Raw genomic sequence first — 25,236 nt, forward strand, 5'->3', positions numbered from 1 at the left:
TGACAACATACTCATCAAGAGCCCCATGTATATATACTCCTGGTTTCAATTCTTGCATAAACCAAGTTTTAGACCAATCTTTCAAGGTGTAAATCAGGCTGTGCCACCTGCGATCCGACATGATATTGGGCTGGTTTGGCATGGCCTGGCACAACGGACTATAGGCCATGTCGAGCCTGGGGTTTTAGGTTTATGGGTCGATACGGTACGGCATGATCAAGTGGGCCATGATGCCTGTGGCCCATATATTGGCATGACCCAACACGACTCATATATATTATATAGGAAAATTTATGATGCGGGAAAGATATGGTATAAAAAGAGTTTTGACCAATCAAAATCCACCCATGAATTTTAATAAATAACATCTTTTTTTCTATCATGTTTATGATTCTAGTTTATTGGTCAATTGTTTTTCAGATATCATATATTTTTCATATCATAGTCAAACCCATTTTATATATAATATATAATATGTATATATAAATAATTGTATACATCAATATTTATATAAAATATAATTTTAATATTTTTTTTGAACTTTTTGTCAATCATTTTAATTTATCTTAAAATTTTCATTATTCTTTTTCAAAATTCTTAAGAGGCATGACTTGACTTTTCATTATTCTTTTTCATTTCATTGACAGACTATCTTTTGGAGAGGAATCCAATATAACAAAAGCTTTAAAATTGGATGGAGCAAACAATTATCAAGATATTAGGGTCTAAATAATGGCCTGGACCTACTCTCCCATTAAAGTATTGATCTGAAATTGACCAAGTTATGCTCGGTGAATTTCAGATATGGGCGATGAGGAGGAGTCGGGCAGTGGAGAGATCACTAGGTTAATGACGACACCAACTGACAACTGACAACCCCACCTGGGTGCGCTCTCAAGTCTCAACTATATAAAAAATCTTGTGATTTTGTTTATTGTCAGTTTCCCGCGCGTGTTGACCAATAACAGATCGATAATCAGAGGCTTGCTTGATATTCTCATTCCAAGCAGTTTCTTGTCAGCCATTTCTTTCTCTGTGGGGAAAAAGAAAACTTGCATATACAAGCAAATCTTCTCATGACAGATACACTATTCATCATGTCCAAACATCGTTTGAATACTAATTAATTCACATGGTGGACAAATTAATTTTTCCAAAACATCATGTCCTTCAACGTTGAACATAACGGAGGCGGCAATGAAAACAGCTCATCATCTTTCCTTCCTCTTCTCCTTCTTCTTTCTTCTCTTTTGTTTGTTCCTTCAACCTACAATTTTCCACCATCACCGAACTGCATTTCTGCTATTACCCTCAACCACGTATCCCGTATTTTAAATTGCCTCCCCCTCTCTACTACGCTGTTCATCCACTGGCCCCTTATTTTAATTAAAATTCGTCCAATGTTTTTCCTTCTTTTGCTACGCCATGGATCAACCATTGTCCCCTTGTTTTAATTCAGATCCATCCTATGTTTTTGGTTTTTTGTTCTTCTGCTACGCCATGGATCAACCACTGGCCCCACTTGATTTAGTTGTGTATGCTTGTTCCTCTTCAACACCGAAGTTTGATCTGTTCAAGCTTAATAGAAAGCTCTAGTCTCTACATGTCGAAGATTTAAGAAGAGATGTACCTTCATTTCTCTAAAGATAGTTGCACAAACAAAGTATATTGTTTTAAAAGTCTTTTACTTTCAAAGGGAAATAATTGGATTTTTAAAAGGGGAAAAAAATGAGAGAGTGTTTAAATTGAGTTGGGTCAACCCACAAGGTATATTTAAGTTTATTGTGAAAAACTTAGGGTATGTTTAAGTCTTTTACCCAAAAATAAAATAAAAAAAAAGAAAACAAACAAAGAAAGTTACCCAATCTTGAGGAGTTTTATTCAAATTTAAATACACAAATTCATTTTCTCTTCCCTCCTTCAAATGAAGCACTTCTTTTCAGAACTAGCAGGGACCCATGTGATGCACGGGAAAATCTGAAAGATTTAATAATTTTATTTTTTATTTAATGCTGATTTATAAAAAAATAATTGTTTTTAATTGAATATGAACAAATATATTTTAATAAATTTAGTTTTATTAATAATTTATAGTAATTTTAATAATTTTTATTCTTTTTATTATTTTTAAATGAAATTTTGATTAATTTTAAATAAAAAATAATAATTATAAAAGCTAACATTTTTATTAATTCCACTAATAATTAACAATTATATAGGAATGATAACGGGGTGGGTTCAAGGCAGGGCACTCCATCCCATTCCTTGCTCCATAGTCAAGACACTCTACCCCATCCCTTCCTCGTCCCTAGTGTCACGCGGGTTCAAGGCAAGGTAACCACTCCTCAATGTCGGGCAAGTTCAGGGGCAAGGCACCCCATTCCTCATCAAGGATAGAGAATCCTCGAACTTCCCTGCCCCGTCCCCAATATTGAGCGGGTTCAGGTAGAGGTGTAAATTGGATTGTGCTAAGTCGGCACGACCCAACCCGCATGTGGCCCGCACAAAGTGCGAGTCGTGCCGTAATGGCCCACGATGCATCCTAGGCCGTGCTTCCCTCCTCTAGGATAATTTGGGGGGTTGGTTCGACACGGCCCATGAGTCATGCCGTAGGTCGGTTTGGTCCATGGGCCAGGCCATGCCGCACATCAAGCCAAGCTCAAGGCAAGGCACCCACTCCCTATCCAAAGTTTTTAAAATTGGACTGGATAGGGAACCGTTCTGGGGTCGAACGATCTGACTATTCGATCTGAACAGATGATCCGCTCTGACAGAAAAACATAAAAAATTAGAAAAACAAAAAAGGCCAAAAAACTGTTGTCCGGGTTGATGGTTTGACTGCCCAGGTCAGTGGTTTGCTAACCAAAAAAACGATTTTTGGACAAAAATCAGTTTTGAGGTGAAACGATGTTTGGTTCCTAATTTTTCCAGTCTAACCATCAATATCGATCCAGTTTTGAAACACTATCCCCGTCAACCCAATATTCAATTTGATAATAGAAATGACCAAAATGATATATTGAGTATCAACCACATGGTAATTTCTAAAAGTACACTAAATTGTCTTTAATATTCAAAAATGTAATTTTATAAAAATTTTGGAAAATTTATTGTACTTGTAAAATTTTGAAAATTTATTCAAATTTATTTAAATTTTTATTAAATAATTTATTTACTTTTTAAATGGTTTACTTACAGAATTATACTAATTTATCTTATAATTTCTAATATAAACTAACCAATAATTTCCTTTTTCCAATATTATACTAAATTATCTTAATAATTTGTGTAATTATTTGTTCAAATTATAGTTTTCCATTTCCCATAGTCATTTATCATTAATAATTTTCAATAATTTGCAATGAAAATTACATAATTTTTCAATGGTTTTCCAAAATCTATCAAATGTAATAAATTTTCCTAAAATTTTCAAAATATTTTAATAATTTTCAATAATTATTTAATGCATTTTAAATACTTTCAAATACTTTATATCTTTTAATTTCAAAAATGTTATTTTACGGAAATGTAGTTTTATGATAGGTTTTGAAAAATTTATTAAATTTGTGTAACTATGGGGATTTGTTGAAAATTTTTTAAAATTGTTATTAAATATATTTTTTATTAGGTAGTTTACTAACAAAATTACACTAATTTATCTTTTATTTTTCAATATAAATTAATTAATAATTTCATTTTCTAACGTTATAATATTTTTGTTCCCCCATTTGTATTTTGTTATTAATTATAATAATAACAATAACTAAAATTTTATAGTTTTTGATAATTGTTAAATATAATTCTCAATTTTATAGAAATTAGTTAAAGAGTTTTCAATTTCTATAAAATGTTGTTAATGAGTTAATTAATAACAATATTTATTAATTTTTGGTAATTTACTAACCGTATTTATTAACTTATGCTAATAACACTTTTTAATACTCATTGAATATGGGTGGTGATGGTGCACAATCCGGCCGATCTTAGCTGTCGATGATCTTGCCTCTGAACTGGGTGGCAGGGACCTGAAACGGAGGGAGAAGAGAAGCTCCGGGGAGAACTCGGCGTAAGGGCTCCGAAGCTCGAGTTAGAGTCTTTCAAAGGCAAGATAGACCAGATAGCGCAAAAGTTAGCATACCTCGTTCCTGGGGGGTAGGAGCCTTTTATAACCACCTCGTGCACTCACTTCCAGGCTTCCGTCAGATCGGGCATGATTACTTTTGAACTCCTGCCAGTTCGGATGTCATTTCCTCTGGCCGGACAGAGCCGCCACTGCTTCTTTTGTCGGAGCCGTCTCTACGGCTAGCAACGACGGTGGCAGGTGGTGGTAGCAGGAGGCCGTTTGAAGTGCAGCTGTCAGGCGTCAGATCCCAAATCAGTCAGGTGTGTCGCCCTTGGATACAGACGTCCTTGGTGTCAGGTACGTTTGGTCAGCCTGGTGTTTCGGAAGCGAAGTGTTGGAGTGGCGAGCGAGATGTCTTGAGTTCGGTTTGGGGAGTGTTCCGAGCTGCCATGGGCCAGCTCGGGTCACAACTTTGTGAGGCTTGGAGCCCAATATAGTTCGTGCTCCTTGCAGGGAGCTCGGGTTCTCAGTAGGGAGCTCGGGTTCTTAATAGGGAGCTCGGACTCTTAATAGGGAGCTCGGACACTTGTCGCATGCTTTTGATGGTGGATGCTGGCATGCTTCTGACACTTGTCGCATTTTCTAACGAGCTCGATTGCTTCTGTCTTCATCGTTGGCTAGTAGTATCCTTGTCGAAGTACTTTTTGGGCGAGGGCTCTGCTCCCCAGGTGTCCGCCGCACAAGCCTTCATGGGTGTCGCGGAGTACCAGCCCGGCTTCGGCTGGGCGCAAGCATCGCAGGTAGGGGAGCGTGTAGGATCATCGGTACAACCATTCGTCTATCATGACGTATTTGGCTGCCTGGCGCTGCACCCTCTTGGCTGCGTTGCGGTCCGGGGGGAGGGTTCCGTCTAGCAGGAAGCTCGCGAGTGGGTCGATCCAGCTCGGCTCTGCTTCAGTGACGGGTGCCTGGCGCTGCACCCTCTTGGCTGCACACTCTATCTTTCTGCCGATCAGGGGCCGAAATAGCCTATTTACAAGTCTTTGGAAGGTCGCCCCAGCATTTTTTAACCCGAAGGGCATGACCTTGTAACTGTATAGACCGAACTCGGTTATGAAGCTGGTTTTTTCCTCGTCGGACTGGTCCATCCGGATTTGGTTGTAGCCTGAGTAGGCATCCAGAAAGCTTAGCAATTCATGTCCCGAGGTCGCGTCCACTAGGCGATCGATCCTAGGAAGGGGGAAGAAGTCTTTCGGGCAAGCTCGGTTCAGGTCGGTGTAGTTGACGCACATGCGCCACTTGCCGTTCGCCTTTTTCACCAGCACAGGGTTGGCCACCCAGCTCGGGTAATGGACTTCCCTTATGAAGTCTGCCACGAAGAGCTTCTCGACTTCTTCGTCGACCGCTTTCCAACGCTCTGGGGCTAAGTTCCGTTTCTTCTGTCTAACGGGTCTGACTAAAGGGTCAGGGTTAAGTTTGTGAGTTATAAGACCAGGGTCAATACCGGGCATATCGGCTGCGAACTATGCAAAAATATCTAAATTTTGGAGTAAGAACTTACTAGTTCGGTTCGTAGGGGTTCTTTGACGGAAGCACCAATCTGGAGTGCGCGAGCTGGGTCCGTAGGCGAGGTTGGGATCGCGACTGTTTCTTCTATGGGCGAGGCTCGTTCTTCGCCTTGTTCCGCGGGCCGCTCCAGATCGAGGTCGCCGGCCGCCTTGGTCTTTCCCTTTAGGGCGGCAACGTAGCACTTGCGGGACTCGAGCTGGTCGCCCCGCGCTACCCCACACCGAAGTCCGTAGGGAACTTCATGGCCAAATAGTAGGTGGAGACCACCGCCTGCAGGATATGCGTGATCGGCCGCCCTATTATGGCATTGTATGGGGAGGGGGTCGCGACCACCAGGAAGTCGTGGTTGAGTCTGACCGCACAAGGCCACATGCCAACTTCCACAGGTACCGTTATTTTTCCAAGGGGCCGGACTTCCTCTCCGCTGAAGCCCACCAGGGGAGTGTTTGCGGGCTTTAGTTCGCTCCTCGGCAGCTGTAGCCGGTCAAACGCTGATTTGAAGAGGATGTCCGCCGAGCTACCCGAATCTACGAGTACGCGCCTAACCTCGAAGTTGCTGATCCTTAATTTAATGACAAGCGCGTCATCGTGAGGGTAGTGAACTCCTCGCGCGTCGTCTTCTGTGAAGAGGATTGGCTCTTCGGTCTTTGGCCTTTTCGGAGGGTTCCGCTCCTCGAGGACCACTTCGCGAACTGAAGTCCGGGCTGCCGCCGATGTACACCCCGCTACCAGCGAACCTCCCACAATTACATGGATGGTTCCCCGAATTGGCCTCTCTGCCGGAGGCTGTCGCTGCATCGGTTCGGCAGGCCTGTTGCTAGTTTCGGGGGCGTCCTTTTCGTGCTCGCCTGGCCGATCCGCTTTATTGCTATTATTGTTGTGCTGTACAAAGTTTCTTAAGTATCCGCGACGGATGAGCCCCTCTATTTCGTCTCAGAGGTTATTGCACTGCTCGGTACTGTGACCATGGTCCCTATGGAAACTACAATACAAATTCTTGTTTCTTTCGTTCGGATTTCCCTTTAGGCGAGGTGGCCATTTCACGTACGGGGCGTCCTTAATCGTCATTAGGATCTCGGTCCGCCTCGTGTTCAGTGGCGTGTAATCCGTCCGAACTGGCAGGGGAGCTCGGAACGACTGGTTCGGTTTTGGGTCCCGGGCTGGGTTTTTTCGGTCAGCCGAGTTAGAGGGCTCGCCATCCCTCTTTCTTTTCTCGTTTCCGCCCTCGGTTCGTTGGTTGATTTCCTCCTCCGTGCTCATGAACTTGTCCGCGAGCTTGAGGAACTCGGCCACGGTCGCGGGCTGGTTGGCTACCATGTGCCATTTGAACTCCTTGTGCGTCACCCCTCTTTTTGCTGCGGCGAGCTGCACCGCGGGGTCTAACTGCGGTATCTGTAAGCATGTTTCATTGAATCGTTTGATGTAGCTCCGTATGGGTTCTCCTTCCCTTTGGACTACTCCGAAGATGCTTTCCTCTGCTCTGGGGCACCGTTTGCTGGTGACAAAGTGTGCAGTGAAGACCTGCACGAACTGAGCCCAACACTTTATCGACCCGGGGGCCAGGTTCCTGTACCAAGTGCGGGCTACCCCCTTGAGGGTGGTGGTGAAAGCCACGCACATGCATGATTCGCTGGCTCTGGCGAGGTGCATTTGGGACTGGAAAGCGTCAACGTGGTCGTTGGGGTCGAAGGACCCGTCATACTTGTCTAGAGGCGGGAGCTTGAAATCTCTGGGCAAGGGGACTGCCAGGAGTTCTGACGTGAGGGGGGAAGGAACTGAGAGAATCGGGGCAACTCCTACCTCGTCCGAGCTCGTCTCGCCTTTGCCTCTGAGCTCTGACAGGACGCGGGTGTCGGTTCATCGACCTCGACGGTGCCTTCGCTGCTGAGTGGGCCTTGTACTGGCGCTGCTGGCCTCCGTGTTGCCGAGCTCGATGGGCCCGGAGTGCTGGTAGTCCGCTGCTGCCAGTGCGCCGAATCGGTTTTCTGTGAGTGGGAACTCCGGTTTGGAGCCCCGAGGTGCCGATCTCGCGAGCGAGGTTCCCGACCCGCCTGCGAGTTGCGAGGCGGGGATGACTTTTCTCTCTCTCCGGCCTGGGGACGAGGCCTGGCTGTTTGGGGGGATCTGGGGCCTGGAGGCCTTTCCTTGGTGGAGGCGTCCATCCTGTGGAGAGGCCTTGACCGGCTTTGGAGCAGGGTGGCGAGGTGGAAGTAGTGGTTGGTTCGGTGGCAGTTGGGAGAACTGCTGTTGATAGTGATACTGGGAGAGGTTGTGCAACACTTGGTGCTGGTGAAGCTAGTGTTGCTGGAATTGTTGCATCTGGGCTTGCATTGCCCGCATGCACTGCATTAGGTCGTCCAACCAATTTTGGCTAGCTGCCAGGGGGACGGCGGTTGGTTCAGTGAAGGTAGTCTCGATGGGGAGAGGAAAGGGGATGTTTGTGGCAGGTAGGTTTACAGGCGCCACTGCTTGTGGCGTACTCAGATTGGGAATTCCGTCCACCGAGAGGGGGATGGTGAACTGCCCAACACACACCACGGGAACTTGAGGCTGTTCCCCGGTGGTGTTTGTCTCTGTGCCGCGTCCGGCGTTGCTAGAGGAGGCCATGAGTATTGAGTTTTTCAAGGAAGAAGAAAGGGGTATGAAAGTTTTGGAGGGAGGCCTTTTGAAGCGATTCCCACAGACGGCGCCAATTAATGGTGCACAATCCGGCCGATCTTAGCTGTCGACGATCTTGCCTCTGAACTGGGTGGCAGGGACTTGAAACGGAGGGAGATGAGAAGCTCCGGGGAGAACCCGGCATAAGGGCTCCGAAGCTCAAGTTAAAGTCTTTCAAAGGCAAGATAGACCAGATAGCGCAAAAGTTAGCATACCTCGTTCCTGGGGGGTAGGAGCCTTTTATAACCACCTCGCACACTCACTTCCAGGCTTCCGTCAGATCGGGCATGATTACTTCTGAACTCCTGCCAGTTCGGATGTCATTCCTCTGGCCGGACAGAGCCGCCACTGCTTCTTTTGTCGGAGCCGTCTTTGCGGCTAACAACGACGGTGGCAGGTGGCGGTAGCAGGAGGCCGTTTGAAGTGCGGCTGTCAGGCGTCAGATCCCAAATCAGTCAGGTGCGTCGCCCTTGGATACGGACGTCCTTGGTGTCTGGTACGTTTGGTCAGCCTGGTGTTTCGGAAGCGAAGTGTTGGAGTGGCGAGCGAGATGTCTTGAGTTCGGTTTGGGGAGTGTTCCGAGCTGCCATGGGCCAGCTCGGGTCACAACTTTGTGAGGCTTGGGGCCCAATATAGTTCGTGCTCCTTGCAGGGAGCTCGGGTTCTCAGTAGGGAGATCGGGTTCTTAATAGGGAGCTCAGACTCTTAATAGGGAGCTCAGACTCTTAATAGGGAGCTCGGACTGCCAATAGGGAGCTCGGACTCTTAATAGGGAGCTCGCTCTTAATAGGGAGCTCGGACTCCCAGTAGGGAGCTCGGGCTCCTAGTAGAGCGGTCTGGAGTTCGGGCTCGGTTAGTGAGTTTGGACTTCGTTACTTTTGGTGCTCGTTTTGGGCGCTCCGCTGTCCCGAGTTGTTTGCTTCTGCCACGTGTCGGGTGATTGCGAGGTCGGGCCTAATTCCCCTTCATCAGGTGGGATTAAATATTAACCAAATTTAACTATTTATTAATTAATATGAATATTTTAAATGAGGGAGAGTGGATATAGATTAGGGGGATGCATTTTAGGAATTAATTAGGGAGTGGGGAAACATGATACTTTTCTATTGATGTAAATGAGATATCTTAGGAGAGAGATTATATCAATATTTTTTGGTAGTTGGGTGACATGGCTTAATGGAGCAAGGAGTGGTGGGAAGGGGAGAGGAGAGAAAGCCAAAGAGAATGCAGGGTGGGGATAATAGAGCAAGGAGAGGCCTGGTGACGGGGACCCATACTTTGTTAAGCATAAGTTAAACAATAGAAATACATAAGCGTATATAATTGTTTTATATTTTAAATTTTTAATAAACAATTCGATCAAACTCAACCCGAGTTGGTCGATTTTCTAGTATTTCAGATCGGCTTTGGTTTAATAAATATATATTAATATTTTATATTTTAATTTTAATTTGTTAATACGGAAAAGTAGGAAAATTCCCATATTTTCTAGTCTAAAATATTTTATACCATAGATTTAATTTTTGTAATTTATTTTTTAATAACATCATTGTAATTTATGAAATATAAAGTTAATTTTTAAGTTTAAATCTTTTGAACAAACAAATTAAACAAAAAATAAACCCAAATCGATACAACCCGAGCTGGTGGGTTTTTGCTAATGGTCAATTGGTTTCCAGTGACAAACTGCCGACTTGACCAGATCGATTTAGTTGGCGAAACAGCCTGCAACTGAACTGAACCAATCTTTGAACACTCCTAATTTCAACTAAATTTATAGTCTAATCTCTAATAAATAACAATAGTTTAATCTCCAACAATTATTGAGTATTTATACCAAACGTACACAATCATTGAAAATAAATTTATAATGAAAATATAATAGATATATAATAAAAATACAATAAATACTGAAAATATACCAAATACTAAAGATATACTAAATTACTCAATAAATAGTGCAATCTTAAATTATAGTTTAATCTCTAATAATTATTAATCTATAAATTATAAGAAATATATAATTACTAAAAATAAATTAATAACAAAAATACAATAAATATGACAAATTAAATTTTAAAAGTTAAAGAGTAGTTGTTTAGTCTCCAATAATTATTGATAATTTTCTATTAAATAACAAAAATAAAAATACATTTATAAATAATTATTGAAAGCACATTTATAAGAAACAATAATAATTACTGAAAATAAAATAAATATTTATTATAGTATATATAAATATATAATGAATATACATTATTATTGTAAAATTATTACTAATAAATATAATTTTGTTGATAGTTATTTTCTATAATTATTAATTGATATAAGTGAAATTAGTTATTTACAATATTATCGAGTTATTGAAATAATATTGTTATTTAAATTCTTAAAATATTAATTATTTATTGAATTTAATAATCCATAACATTATAATTATACTATTATTACGTAATTTTTTTAATAATTTTGTAAAATATTGAATTATTATTAATATGAATATTATGAATTCTATTATAATTGATTTTTTACTTTTAAGAATTTTTTATAAATTTATTACATAATTTCGTTATTTTAACTATTTGAAATTTTGTCATGTTAAATATTTTTTTATTTGAATATTTAAATAATATCTAAAATATTTAAATATTTTCATTATTTTAATTTTATTTATTTTAATATTATTATGTAATATTAAATTTTTTTATATTATTTAGCTATTTTTAATGTTTTTTTTTTTAATATTTTTAGTTATTGAAATATTTAAATAGTATTTTATTTTTAATGTTAATTTTTTATTATTTGAATAGCATTTAAATTGAATAATTTGTAAAATTATAATTTATATTGTTACTACATAATTTCATGATGAATTTCATAAAAATATTGAATTGTTAATAATATGAATATTATTAAATCTATTAATTTTTTGTGTTTTGAATAAATATTTTAAAGTTAGTATATAATTTCGTTATAACTTTTAAATAGTTCTGAATTCTTTTATTGAATCTTTCTTTAGATAGATATAGATAAAAAGTGGGGGAGAGGATAAATCGGAATTAGAGATAGTTTAGGAGAGAATCTATCTTCTACATTAGAGATAATTTAAGAGATAAATAGGAGTTGGAGATAATTTAGGAGATAAATAGGAATTAGAGACAATTTAGGAGGAAGTGGGGGAAAGTGGTACCGCTTGGCTAAACATTAGAAAAGCAAATCTTTCTTCTTTATGGTTGTTAGAAATAGTTAAGCATATGTGATTTACTTATTGGTTTAATGGGTAATTATGTGGAATTAAAAAAATAAAAAATTCAAAAAAATAGAAAATTATGAAGGGGTTTGAAGCAAGGAGAGGCATGGTGTCCTGGACAGGTCAATTTTAATATATATGTATAGATATATAGATTGGCTCAAGGCCAAAATTTCGTTCATTGACATGTTGGAGTACAAATGCTTTAAATGCAGATAAATCAAAATTAAATGAGTGGGTACCTTCTGTCCAAAAGAAATGGCCAGAAAGCCCAAGTTTGTAAAGCAATGACTGTAGGGGTGTCAATTGGACTGGATTTGGTCAAATCCGATCCTGTTCTATGTGAATCTATTACAAATGGACTAGGTGTCCAATCCAATCTAATGAATATTTTGGACTATTTTAGACAGGTCCAATTCAGTGTCTGGACCGTCCAATCCATTGGTTTTAATCCAAACCTGGTCGATTGACACCTATATTCTTATCTTCTATTAATGGACCAGATAGTGGCTCAATCTAACCCAATCCAATATAAAGTCATTATGGGCGGACCATGCCGGTCCAACCCAATCCAATATAAATTTATTATGGACGGACCATGCCGGTCCAATCCAATCCAATAAATACTTTAGAGCATAAGTCTGGACTGGTCCAATTTATTGGACTGGTCCGTCCAATAAATACTTTCCCTCTTATGATAGGCCGATTCAATATACCTCTTTCACATTTTTTGAGACAAACGAAACCGAGATTGACAGAAAGCTTAATACAAGGTGTTTAAGATATTTTAGAATTTAAAGGTCAGTTTAAGAAGACAATTCTTTATTTATTTATTTTTTTCTGAGAGTTTATATGAATGTGAAAGTTTAGATTTTAGCAACAAAATGATACTGATGAGATTTTTTTTCTTACCTTGTTCTTGTTTTTTTTTTTTTTTTTTTTTTTTTTTCAAACCTTGCAAAACTCATTTCATTTTGCCTATTCAACTGAACTGGGGAATGGATTGCAGGGAATAAGATTTCTAGAACTGGAAGGGACTACAGGGATTTGAATGCAGAAAACATTAATTATTTAATTATTATATAGATGTAGGTGCGATTACTCACCATTAGCCAAAAACTTTCAGGTAAACTAGCTCAACAATGCTTTCTTTTTTACTATTAAACAAACTGTAAACAGACCTAAATATTGCATTGCCAACAAAACGGCCATATTCATTTAGGCAGGTGCATCCCATTTGCTTTAAATTCTTTATTTTTCGAGAAAAGAAGTGTTGTTTTCGATTTAGGCTATGTTTGGTTTGAAGGAAACGGTGGGGAAAGACAGAGAAACCTACATAAGATTTGTAAAGATTTTCCTACCCTTTCCTTCAAACCAAATACAGCCAGGGAATGGTTTGGATGGTCCATTGGCCTTGGGCTATTACAACTATTCAGTATCGAGAAGAACATACTTCAAAAATGGGGTGAAGACGAGAAAAATGCTTTCACAAGACCTGTATCATGTACGGATATACCAGAGTTCTACCCATTTATGGTGGAATGCCTTGAAAACTTCTCTTTCCTGCATCAACTTTATTTAGTTTGAAAAGTTCTTTCTTGGTTTTGAGAAATTAAATCTTTCTATTTTTCTAAGTTTGATATAGAATCTCACCCTACAAAAAAGCACATTTCTCTTATTTGGCAATTGGCATTTTGATTTTGTTTTGCTTGCTACAGTTTCATGAGTACTTTCTTTCATTTCTTTAACTTTTGTACTAACTCTCTACATGCTGAATCTAATAGAGCTTCAATGAGGTGTGTCTCCCAATACTTTCCTGTTTTGTTGTTGCGGGTTGATGATTTCTTTCCTCCATTTCTTTAACTTCTGCAGTAAGTCCAATTATTGAATCTAATAGACGCGTCCATGAGGTGTGCCTCACCTGGTATTCTACCTTTTGGTCACTAGGTGTTGCTACATAACAAAGTAAAAATGGATTTGAAAGCTAACAATTAACATTAAATTTTTCTAAAACAAGATGGAAAGTGATGAGGGCAGATTTGGCCTTCCACTGACATCATGATACATGGCATTTTGGAACAACTGGGTGACACCTCAAAACCACCTAGGTGACAACTTGCCTTAACCAAAATGATGGAGTCCCAACTGGCGACTTGGTGACCTGGTGACTTGTCTCTGTCGTTGACCTGGCGACCTGCCCTTGCCGCCGACCTGCTGACTTGCCTTTGGCACCGACTTGGCAAGCTGCCTCTTTTGCCAACCTGGTGACCTGCCTCCGCCGCCAACCTGGCGACCTGCCTTCTCCGCCGACCTGGCGACCTGCCTCCACTGCCTAACTGACGTCCTGCCTCTGCCGCCAACATTGCGACCTGCCTCCTCCATCGACCAGGTGGAAACCTAGCTGGCGACCTCATCCACAACTTAGGGCAGCTAGCAACACCTCGTCTAGGGCCGACCTGTGGTATCTCGTCAGTACCGGCCGAAGCGACCTCGACGTGAGGAACGACCTCCCTCGAGGGTTTGTCGACCTAATTGAGGTCCAGGTGGCAACCTGCGGGATGTGATCGCCGACGAATTCTGCATGCATCCCATCACTCCCAGGTCTCTTGGAAGTCAGTTCTCACACCCAATGTTTTGGAGGAAACTGAGTAAGGCGCAAAGATTGGCCTACGTGCACGACTACCTCCAAGGACTTTGGATCAGTTAGGTACGTCTTCTGGAGATCCCGGACGCGTTGCGTGATGCCCACGCCAAACAATGCCTATATAAAGGCCTTACCTCCAACCTCAGAGGGTACATGCGCAATTTAGTTCTCGCAGCTCTCTAGCTCTCTTACTTTCATCTCTCTCACAAAATCTTCGTATTCCCTAACTTAAACATTTGAGTGCCCACCCAGGGTAAAGCAACCTGGGTAGTCTGACATTGTTTCCTTGTAGGTTGCATCAGAGCCACCTCTCCAGCTCATCACCATACATATAGGCATCAGAGTCACATCTCTAACTTGTCACCATTCACTTAGGCATCAGAGTCACCTCTCTAGCTCGTCACCATTCAGTTAGGCATCAGAGCCACCTCTCCAGCTCGTCAACATTTTTCTAGGCATCAAAGCCACCTCTCTAACTCGTCACCATTTAGCTAGGCTTCCAAGCCACCTTCCAGGTAGGAACCATTCAGCTAGGCATCCAAGCCATATTCCAGGTAGGGATTATTTAGCTAGGCATCTGAGTCACTAGCTAGTCGGGAACTGCTAAAACGCCTAAAATCAGAAAAATAGAAGGGGAAGATGTTCAAGTTTTCCTATTCTTCTAATAGACAAATAGAAATTAAGGATATCCATGTAAGGAAAGGATACAAGAAAAAAATTGAAGAACGAGAGCAAAATGGCTGAATATGAGCAAGACACATAGCTTAATATGCAACTTGACTATTATATTCAGAAGGGTAAATTTCTTAAACTGCCCTTATGGTTTAGCTAATTGACTAAGTATATACCCTTATTTTTGACTATTGTCTAATGTTACTCCTATTGTTTCTGACAATTGACTAGCTCTACCCTTATTCTAATCGTTAGCATCTGTTAATATTCCATCAAAATCCGGATACACGTAACACCTTGTGACATATAATTTTTTACGCTTCTTTCCTCTCCCCCTCCTCCTCCTCCTCCACTATCTGCTTCCTTTCAGCAGCAACAAATCGAGTTGGCTTGGTCCTTAACTAGTGACGGCGATAACCCCCTCTACCTCTGACCTCTCTCTCTCTCTCTTTCCTTCTTCCCCTTTTGTTCTCTCTCCCTTGTGTCATCACAGACCCCTCTGCCTTTGGCCAGGTTCTATGGTGAAAGGGCTTGATAAATACTTGTTGACATCGCTTTCATCTCCACGACCTAGGGTGGTTTGATAAATACTTATATTAGTTTCATGGCTATCCAACTGTGACTCTTTTTCTTCATCCTTCTTTGGTTTCACATCATTGGGATTTTCTTGTAGTTGAAGAGCAAACTCAAGATTCAACAACACATCGGCTATCCTCCATGATCAAACAAGTACTTCTTAGCTATCTCTGCAAACTTCTTTAGGCATAATAGGGACTGGGTTTGACTTAATGGTTGTAAAACTCAGAGACACATGTTTGATGAAAGGAAAGAATTGTCTTTCTTCATTAAAGTAACCAAATATGTATATGCAATTATTACAAGGTGCCAAAACAGGCTGGCGTGGCATTTACAAAGAAAACAACCGTAACTGAATCTGTTATAGATTAATGGATTGTAGCTTCATTGCAAATTGCTTTATTGCAACTTACTAGTGAGGATGTAGCTTTATCGCAAGTTGCTTCTTCTGGGTACTCTCTCTAATACCCCCCTCAAGTTGGAGCATGAGGATTAAAAATGCTCAACTTGGGTAATAGAGATGCAAATCTATCTCGACCAATTGCTTTAGTAAAGATATTTGCAGGTTGAGCTGATGTAGGTAGTAGATGAGCAGTGATTATAGTTTTGGACTGAAGGTGCTCTCGTATGAAGTAGCAATCTATTTCAATGTGTTTGGTGCGCTCATGGAATACTGGATTAGCAGCGATGTGGAGTGCTGCCTTGTTGTCACAATATTACTACATCGGTTGTGGATGAGAGAGACCAAAATCAGAGAAAACTTGCTTCAACCATAATAGTTCGCTGGTGGCAGCTACCATTGCACGGTATTCTGCTTCAGCAGAAGAGCAGGCCACTATTGTTTGCTTCTTGCTCTTCCATGACAAAGGAGATTGTCCTAGAGTTGTGAGATAGCTAGTGATGGATTTCCGAGTGGTTGGGCAACTAGCCCAATCCGAGTCACAATAAGCTTGCAATTGGAGATCACAATCAGCTAGGAGAAGTATACCTTGCTCAGGTGTATCCTTTAAGTATCGGAGGACATGCATTGAAGTATCCAAATGTTGTTGTTTAGGATCACTCATAAATTGACTTAGGATGTGAACTGAATATGTGAGTTCTGGTCTCATAATAGTGAGATAAAGGAGATGACCCACAAGTCGTCTTTACTGATTGGGTTGAGCAATTGGCTCACGAGATTCAGGTCCCAAATGATGTTGTGCAATGGGAAACATATTGGATTTGCATCCTAACATGCCTGCATCCTGAAGGATGTCAAGGGTGTATTTCCTTTCATTGAGAAAAATGTCGGAGGAGGACCGAGAAATCTCAATGCCAAGAAAATATCGAAGGGCACCAAGATCCTTGATTGGAAAACATTGTCGTAGGTAGTCCTTAAGAGCATAAATGCGGGTTGGGTCATTTCCGAAAATCACCAAATCATCAACATATGCAAGTACCACAGGAATGCTGCCTGATTGGACTAAAGTAAAGAGAGTATTACCAACAATTGATTGCTAGAAGCCCTGTTGGCGAAGAGCCTGAGCTAGAGTTTCAAACCAATTACGTGAGGCTTGCTTGAGGCCATAAATGGAATTGTTCAAGCGACACACTCGTTGATCCATAGGAAGCAAGAGTCCTGGTGGGGGCACCATGTAGATTTTTTCATGGAGAGTACCATGCAAGAATGCATTGTCCACATCCATCTGATGTAATTCCCAATTTCGGGCTGCAACGAGGGCTAAGAGGCAGTGTACTGTTACTAACTTAGCAACTGGGGCATATGTCTCTGTATAGTTGATGCATTTAGTTTGTCTATGGCCTTTTTCTACCAAGCGGGCTTTGTAACGGTCAACAATTCCATCATACTTGTACTTGACTTTGTAGACCTAGCGGCAACCAATGGGAGTCTTTCCCAATGGCAGGTCAGTAAATGTCCAGGTATGGGTGCGGTCAAGAGCTACTAGTTCAGCTGACATAGCTTGCTTCCAACAGTCATGTTTGTTGGCTTCATCATAACAAGAAGGTTCAGGTTGTGTATGTGGGATTGAACTCATGGTTAAAAACTTGGAGATTGGGTGGTGGGTGCTGTATGAGTTTGTCTATGACTGAAGTGTTGGGAAAATATAGTCAGCCAGATGTGGAGGAGGTCTATTGGATTGAAGTGGGCGATGGTTATGTGAGGTTGGAGGACTAGGCACCGCAGGTTCAAAAGTCGGTCAAATGACTAAGTCCCTGTCACTAGTGTGTTCGGGCAAATTTGAAATAATAAGGGATTGTGGGCTGTCACAAAGTAGTTCAGTTCTAGGTGTTCGGCTAGGAACGGTATCAGCCACAACATCATCGATTGTCGGTAAAGGCATGGTTGGAGGTGGAGATGGGTCCAAAGACATGTTCTCATCAGCAAAAGGAAATTTGTGTTCAAAGAAAATTACGTCCCTGGACATAATTATTCGCTTGGTTTCCAAGTCATATAATCTGCATCCATTTTGACCATTAGGATACCGAACAAACACACACTTGGTGGCACGAGCATCAAATTTATCGCGCCCACGTCGGGATGTACTTGCATAGCAGAGAAACCCAAATGTTTTGAAATGATTATATGAAGAAGGCTTGTTGAAAAGGAGTTCACACGGTGATTTTCCAGCAATATTGGAGTAGGCAAGTGATTAATAATGTAAGTTGCTGTCAGAATGCATTCTCCCCAGAACTCGATTGGAAGGTGCGCTTGGAACCGTAAGGCCCTTGCTATCTCAAGTAAGTGTCGGTGCTTACGCTCAACGACCCCATTCTGTTGAAGAGTGTCTATGCAAGATGTTTGGTGTAAGATTCCATGTGTTTTTAAGTAATCTTGAAAAGGTCCAAAGAGAAATTCAGGTCCATTATCCGAATGGATACACTTAACTTGAGCATTGAATTGAGTTTTCACCATTTCACAAAACGTTACAAGAAAGGAACAAGCGTCTGACTTGTATCGTAACAAATATACCCATGTAGATCGAGAGTACGATCATCAACAATTGTCAAGAAATAATGGGCTCCAGAATGAGACGGAGTGTGATAGCTCCCCCAAATATCACAGTGTATGAGAGAAAATTGGGCATCAGACATAGTATAACTAATTGGAAAAGAAAAACGTGTTTTTTTGCTCGAAAGCATATGTCACAACAGCCATCATTTGGTACAGTAATATGCAGTTTCAGAATCAAAGCAAGTTTCTCATTAGAAGCATGTCCCAACCTCGAGTGCCATATGTGTGAGTCATGTGCATGGGTATTGTGTAGAGAGAAAGACGGTGCAAAGGAAGCGAAATGATACAGCCCATCACACATCAGGTCCACACCAATTAGCTTCTTGGATGTCAGGTCTTGAAGGGCACAAAAAGTGGGAAAGAACAACACATCACAATTCAAATCTTTGGTAAGTTTACCAACAGATATAAGATTGCATTGAAATCTTGGAATGAATAACACGTCCTTTAATACCAGATTTGAAGTTAACGCTATGCCACTTTGTGACTGAACTTGTAATAGTGTTCCATTTGGCAACTGAATCGGGAACCATATGATCTGAGGCCCCACTATCCAAAAGCCAAGAAGAGGTAGTGATTTTACCTGCAAAGTTGGCTGGGAAGCTATGTTTATCTTTATCCAAAAGATCAGACAGACCGCTGATGGTGCTTAACAACTGTTGATATTGTTCCTTGGACAGAGTTCGTGCCGACAACAGGCTTTTCTTGATTCCCAATGTTGTCATTGGATGTGGATTTTGATCGAGTTTCCCAATTTGGTGGATACCCGAACAATTCAAAACAATGGTCCTTGTTGTGACCCTATTTCTTACAATGATCACAACGAATCTTGGACTTTTCTTTTCCTCCTTTTGGACTGAATTTTGGGCCTGCCACATGAAAGGCAACAGCCTCTGTGTTTGGACCATGCTAAGTAATTAAAGATTGATGTCTTTCTTCCTGTGACACAAGAGCATACTCTACTTATTCTTGGTAGAGGATCCATGCTCAAGATGCTCGATCTAATGTTGTTAAACTTTTTATTTAGACCTAGCAGAAACTGATACACCTTGTCTCTTTCTCGTTCTACAACGAAACTTTTCTGGATTTCACAAGTACACAACCCGCATGTACATGATGGTCCAGCTGTATAAGCTGACAACTCATCCCAAATTCCCTTGAGTTTCGAGAAGTGAACAAAGATAGGGAGATTTTCTTGCTTGAGCAGCATGAGTTCTCTCTTGAGGTGAAAGATTCTTGGATTATTTCCTTGTGAGAATCTTTCTTCCAAATCTTTCCACCTTTCTTGAGTGTTTTCAGCATAAGTTACACTCTCATGGAGATCTTTGGCTAAAGAATTGAAAATCCATGACATCACCATGGAGTTACATTTCGATCAGGCGAGGAACGCTGCCTGATTTGCTAGATCTGGCTTCTGAATCATCCCATTCACAAAGCCAATCTTGTTCTTGGCGCTGAGAGCAGTAGTCATTGCCTTACGCCAAGTCATATAGTTGTCTCCATTAAGGAGGCAAGAAACAAAAACTGTGCCAGGACCAGAGCCAAAATTGAATTCTGATCACCGGAAGAGGAGATCTTATTACCAAGAGAGAACATAGTGTTTCCATTTCTATTCATGGCTATTCTTGCTGATATGAAGAAAAGAGTAAAACAAGGAGTAATAAAGGACCAGAGCCAAAAAAGATAGGAATGGAAGCAAAAGAGAACCAAAATTGAGAATCCGCAAGAAACAGGATTTTCCAAAGGGCTTAGCGAACTTAGAAACACAAGATTGACGAAAGGAAAGAATTATCTTTCTTCATTAAATAACCAAATATGTATAGGCAATTATTTTAAGGTGCCAAAATAGGCTGACGTGGCATTTACAGATTAACAGATCGTAGCTTACTAGTGAGGTTGTAGCTTTATCGCAACTTGCTTCTTCTAACAGATCGTAGCTTCGTTGCAAGTTGCGAGTGAGGTTGTAGCTTTATCGCAACTTGCTTCTTCTGGGTACTCTCTCTAATAATGGCCGAGCTTGCATGACTCTAGTTTTCCGAAGGAGAAGCTTAGAAAAGCGGGTTGGAGTTCAGAGGAGATAATAGACACACTAGGTTTCTATTGTTGGTTCTTCGAGTTGCTCAAAAAAGCAGGTTCTTCCCTCTCCTTATCGTTCTCTTCTCCGGTGCCATAGGGGAGCCATTGGAACCATAAAGGTTAGAAAAAGGAACTGTTGGAACTGCAGAGGTCAGATGTTATAGAGGAATTGCAGTTATGACCTTTCCCTCTCTTCACTCTCCCTCTCGTTCTCTTCCCTGGTGCCATAGGGGAGTCGTCGAAACTACAGAGGTCGGAATTAGAAGCAAAGCAGTAGTCTCTCTCTCTCTCTCTCTCTCTCTCTTCTTAGTTTTCAGAACTAGCTTCAACGGTCTCCTTCACTCCGTATCCTCGCTCTCGAATCCAGAACACATGGAGAAAAGGAGGAAGAAAGCAAGGCCTGAAGGCCCTGAACTCACTGAGAAATTTGGGTTTTGTGTTTCTTAGCTCCAACATTTGTTTTCTCTCTCTGGTTCTCTCTGACCACTCCACGATGCCCTTATTTTAGTTTTCTCTCTAACATTCGTTTCAGTTTTCCCTTATCGATCAAAATCACCGCTGTAGGCAGCTGCAACTTCTAGCAGCAGCAGCAGTGATCTTCTTCCTCCACCCCTTTCCCTCTTCGTTCTCCCTCTCCACCTCCCCATGTATACAATTTCATCTCAAATTTGAGTATCTCTCAGATCTCATATCTGGGTTTCTTTATTCTACCCCCTTTTCCCTATTCTTCTCCCTCTCCACCTCTTCTTACCAGTGTTGGCATTAGAGATAGGGCGGCTGGACTTAGGCAGCAAAGACCGAAGAAGCGGGGTATGGGAGAGAAAATTGAAGGGCAAAATAGACATTTCAGCCTTTTCGTCAATATTTTAACCGTAATAAAAATAGCAGTGTTAGACAATAATCAAATAGTAGATGATGTATAATTAGTCAATTAGCTTAAAAAATTTACCCTATTCACCAAGAGGAATAAAAAGATTCATGCTCTAGTCCTTGAAAGTCACGCTGGTTCGATGGTTTATTTCAAGTTCGCAAAAACTTCACATGCTTGATAAATAAATGGATTTTTTTCTCGTAAGTCTATAGTGGAAATTTTACACTGTTGTACTTGAAAAATCAAAAGTTCATAAATCATTCCATGTTGTTGGTGTTTTTAACAGCATTCTCATAATATATCTTTTCAAGAATAAGCCTAGATGAAATGAAAGATAAAAGTCTCATGAACTTGCCAGGTGGCAAACAGAGCTACTTGTTTCACGAAAGAAGAGTCAATTAAGGCGGTTAGTGGAATTATTTGATTTGAAGCCACCCATATATTTTCATTTGGTCCGGTGGTCCCTACATCCAAAGCGAAAGATATTATATAGTTAAATAAATCCAACTAAGTCTGAAACTGTTTCAAGTCCCAGCACAAAGGAAAGTCCTGGATGCCTTCATTCACAAATCACGCACAATAATTTAATGGCGACCATGATGTAAGTTCAAGGAGTTGACTGGGTTCGTCTACCAGCTGCCGATTTTGAAAGTAAGTGTTTAATGATTCATTTTGTTCATCCATTATATATAGCAAAGCTTTAATTTCTTCTATATTCATCAACTCAAGTGCTCGATCAGATAAATTCAAGTGCAAGGAAAGAAATGGAGGGAGCTTTATGCAAACCACATGGAGAAGAGAAGGATGGGTTACCGGAGATCTCTCTCCGGCCATTAGAGCTCGCAGACGTGGACGATTTCATGGTTTGGGCCACAGACGATCGAGTGACTCGTTTTTGCAGTTGGGACAGTTGCACTTACGCCTCTAAAGACGATGGTTTGAAATATATCGAGGACACAGTTATTCCTCATCCATGGTTCAGAGGTATTTGCTTGAACAACCGCCCAATTGGTGCCATTTCAGTCAAACCGTACTCAGGCAACGATAGCTGCCGAGGTGAACTTGGTTACGTTCTGGCCTCCGAGTATTGGGGACGAGGGATCGCCACACAAGCTGTGAAGATGGTGGTGTTGTCCATATTCAAAGATTGGCCGCATTTAGAGAGGCTTGAAGCTTTGGTCGATACCGAGAATCTGGGCTCGCAGAGAGTCCTAGAGAAGGTTGGGTTCATGAAGGAGGGTGTCCTGAGGAAGTATGTAATTCAAAAGGGGAGCACTCGAGATATGGTGATGTATAGTCTTCTTTCTACAGAATTTGATTAGTTATTTGGTTGCAGATGTGATGTGAAGGAAACTTTGGGTTTTCTATGTATTTGAATTTTGATGAATTACAGGGAAATCGTAACTTGCTTGGTTTAGAGAATGAAAACTGTGTTTTCTTCATGGGATTTGTGGTAACAAATCCGAGCTAGATTATCTGGCTACATACTCCAACCATGTATTAGCATTCCTCTATGGAATAGAATTAAACAGCTGATCTTTGATGTATTTCAAGAGAAAAGGATGACCCATGTAACAGAAAGTATCTTCAATCAAGTAGGCCTTAAATTGAAGGTTTTGACTATCAGTAACGACCAAGCTTAGAATTTAGATAATCTCAGGCAGGGAGATCATAGCCCAGTGCTCCCAACGCCATAGCCAGTTTGAGAGTTGATCATTCAAAACCAGCCCATGAATTTTGATGAATGTATCATGTGATCGATTTTAGTCTACCCACCAACTCAACCAGATTGATCCGGTCGGTCTGGACCTCAACCTCATGGAGGAGACGGGTCCAATGTATTTAAATTGGGACTGAATGGCTCATGGCCCAACGTCTAGTCCCACATCGGTTGAGAGAAAGAGCAGAATATCAAATGACTACCATAAAAACACAACCATAACCCCTTCATAATTCATACCTTTCTCGGCCTTTTGGCTAAGATCAAGTGTAGTATCTGTTCTTATCAGTTTAATATCTGATACGTGGGCCATAGGCTCACATGATATTAAAATAATTTTTTCTTGGGGGAAAGCCCACCACAGTAGCTTGCTGCTGGGGCTTTCGCGCGTCGCCCATGCGTTGCACTACTGCACGGGCCTGGCGCACTCCATTAAACCAAGTTTGTAAGGATTTAGTTTACGAAGCAGAGACATACATCCTTTATTCTAACTCTGGTTCTGTCAGAATTCCTTTGTTTCAATCTTATCTCTTCTTCTTTTGTCACCCAATTCTTATCTTATGCCTCTGTTTCCTTATTTTAATTTATCCAATCTCCTACTCCCGTGCCTCCTCTTTGGGCCCCTTAGTAGGTGTAATTCTTTTCTTTTGTCAGTGTAATCATTATCGTTATCCATACTCTGAACAGATACCCCTCGTCATTGGCACTTGCTCAGGATTAGGACGACGATGATGCTACTGGTAATTGTACTCAGGAAGATGCAGGTATATCTTGATTCCAATACTGTGCTGAAACTTTTGTCCAATGGATTCCCCACAGATTTGAAGCTTCAACAAATTCCATTTACCAAATGTTTGACATTTGATAAGATACCAGAGTTGCTAAGATTCATCCTCCAAACATGAGCAGCTAAACTACAGGCTTCCACACATCTACGCCTCAAAGTCTCATAATCCAACAGTCGGTATGTCAACCTTGAGCTTTACCATTAAATCGATAACCATAAACGTATTGGGTTACAGTTTCTGATACTGTTTTCGTTGGTTTGCTGCTGTTTCAAGAACATGGATGTAGATTTGTCGAATATCACTCTCCGTCCATTTAGACTTTCTGACCTTGACGACTTCATGGGGTAGGCTGGTGATGATCAGGTGACCCGTTTCATCAGATGGAACACCTTCACCTCTAAAGAAGAGTCTTTGAACTACATCAAGGACGTTTGCATCCCTCACCCTTGGCGTCGATCAATATACTTGGACGACCGCTCCATTGGATTCATTTCTGTCAAGTCTGCTTCAGGCGACGACTACTGTAGAGCCGATATTGGTTATGCTGTGGCCTTTGAGTACTGGGGCAAAGGGATAGCCACCGCAGCCTTGAAGATGGCGGTGTCTGGTGTGTTCAAAGACATGCCAGGCTTGGTCAGACTGCAAGCTTTGGTTGATATAGATAATAAGGCCTCTCAGAGGGTCTTAGAAAAAGTTGGGTTCCTCAAGGAAGGTGTTTTGAGGAAGTATTGTTTGCTCAAAGGTAGGATCAGAGACCTGGTTATCTACAGTTTCTTGTGCACTGATAGCATTCTAGATTCAAAGTCAATTTTGATGTTTCCTTTTGTCTTTTGAAAGCCTGTAAATTGGTCAGAGATTAGGGAGTGGAACTTGACTTTTGCAGATTTCTGTCTAACTGGGATTACTTAATATTGTTGACAGAGTACAGTTTCAGTAGCTGTATAAATTTGCTTCCGGCAATGTATATTGTATGTCTAGCTGTTACAACTCGAGAATGTTGCATGTGGCTTGTTAATTGGTAGGTTTTATTCCTTCTTTTCTTCAAGGGGTGAGCTTCAGTCCCGCTTTCCTTTGTAATATTGCCAAATAAAATATAAATTTAAAAGTGGTGGGTGATGAGCTTGTAAGATTTCAGAGAAAGCTCGATGATTCCATTCACTATTTAAAGCGGAATTACAACGAAAGTTTAAAAAGATTTAACTTTTTGTAAAGATAACCTCTGTGTCTCTATCCTGATCCAACTCAAATTCTTTCCATCTTATCTCAACCACATACATTCCCTAAACAGAACTCGTGGAGAGTGGAAATAGTTGAAGTAGCCAATAGGCTCTTCTTT

General features: G+C 41.0%; 2 protein-coding genes and 1 non-coding gene across 7 annotated transcripts; all 3 read left to right on the forward strand.

The window, feature by feature from the left end:
- The first annotated feature begins 20,308 nt into the window (after positions 1-20,308).
- Positions 20,309-24,931, forward strand: LOC104596566 (uncharacterized). Of its 5 annotated transcripts, none has more exons than XR_016080593.1 (4): positions 20,311-22,043; positions 22,122-22,683; positions 23,828-24,076; positions 24,174-24,931. XR_016080593.1 is itself a non-coding variant. In XM_088895148.1 (3 exons), coding segments are annotated over exons 1-3 (753 nt in total). In that variant the 5' UTR covers positions 20,309-22,042; the 3' UTR covers positions 24,018-24,931. The 5 variants fall into 5 exon arrangements, 2 of the variants coding, with proteins under 2 accessions (XP_088751274.1, XP_010256100.1); XR_016080594.1 differs by having other exon boundaries at positions 22,133-22,683; XR_016080595.1 differs by having other exon boundaries at positions 20,321-22,043; positions 23,800-24,076.
- Positions 23,349-23,545, forward strand: LOC148804141 (U2 spliceosomal RNA). The gene has a single exon (XR_016081498.1). It is a non-coding gene; the product is annotated as a U2 spliceosomal RNA (small nuclear RNA).
- Positions 24,177-24,931, forward strand: LOC104596565 (uncharacterized). The gene is given in 1 exon segment (XM_010257796.2): positions 24,177-24,931. A coding segment is annotated over 1 exon segment (558 nt). The 3' UTR covers positions 24,735-24,931.
- Positions 24,932-25,236: the final 305 nt, after the last annotated feature.

Source organism: Nelumbo nucifera, chromosome 1, assembly GCF_055504915.1.
Source record: "Nelumbo nucifera cultivar China Antique chromosome 1, China Antique-T2T, whole genome shotgun sequence".
Taxonomy (NCBI): domain Eukaryota; kingdom Viridiplantae; phylum Streptophyta; class Magnoliopsida; order Proteales; family Nelumbonaceae; genus Nelumbo; species Nelumbo nucifera.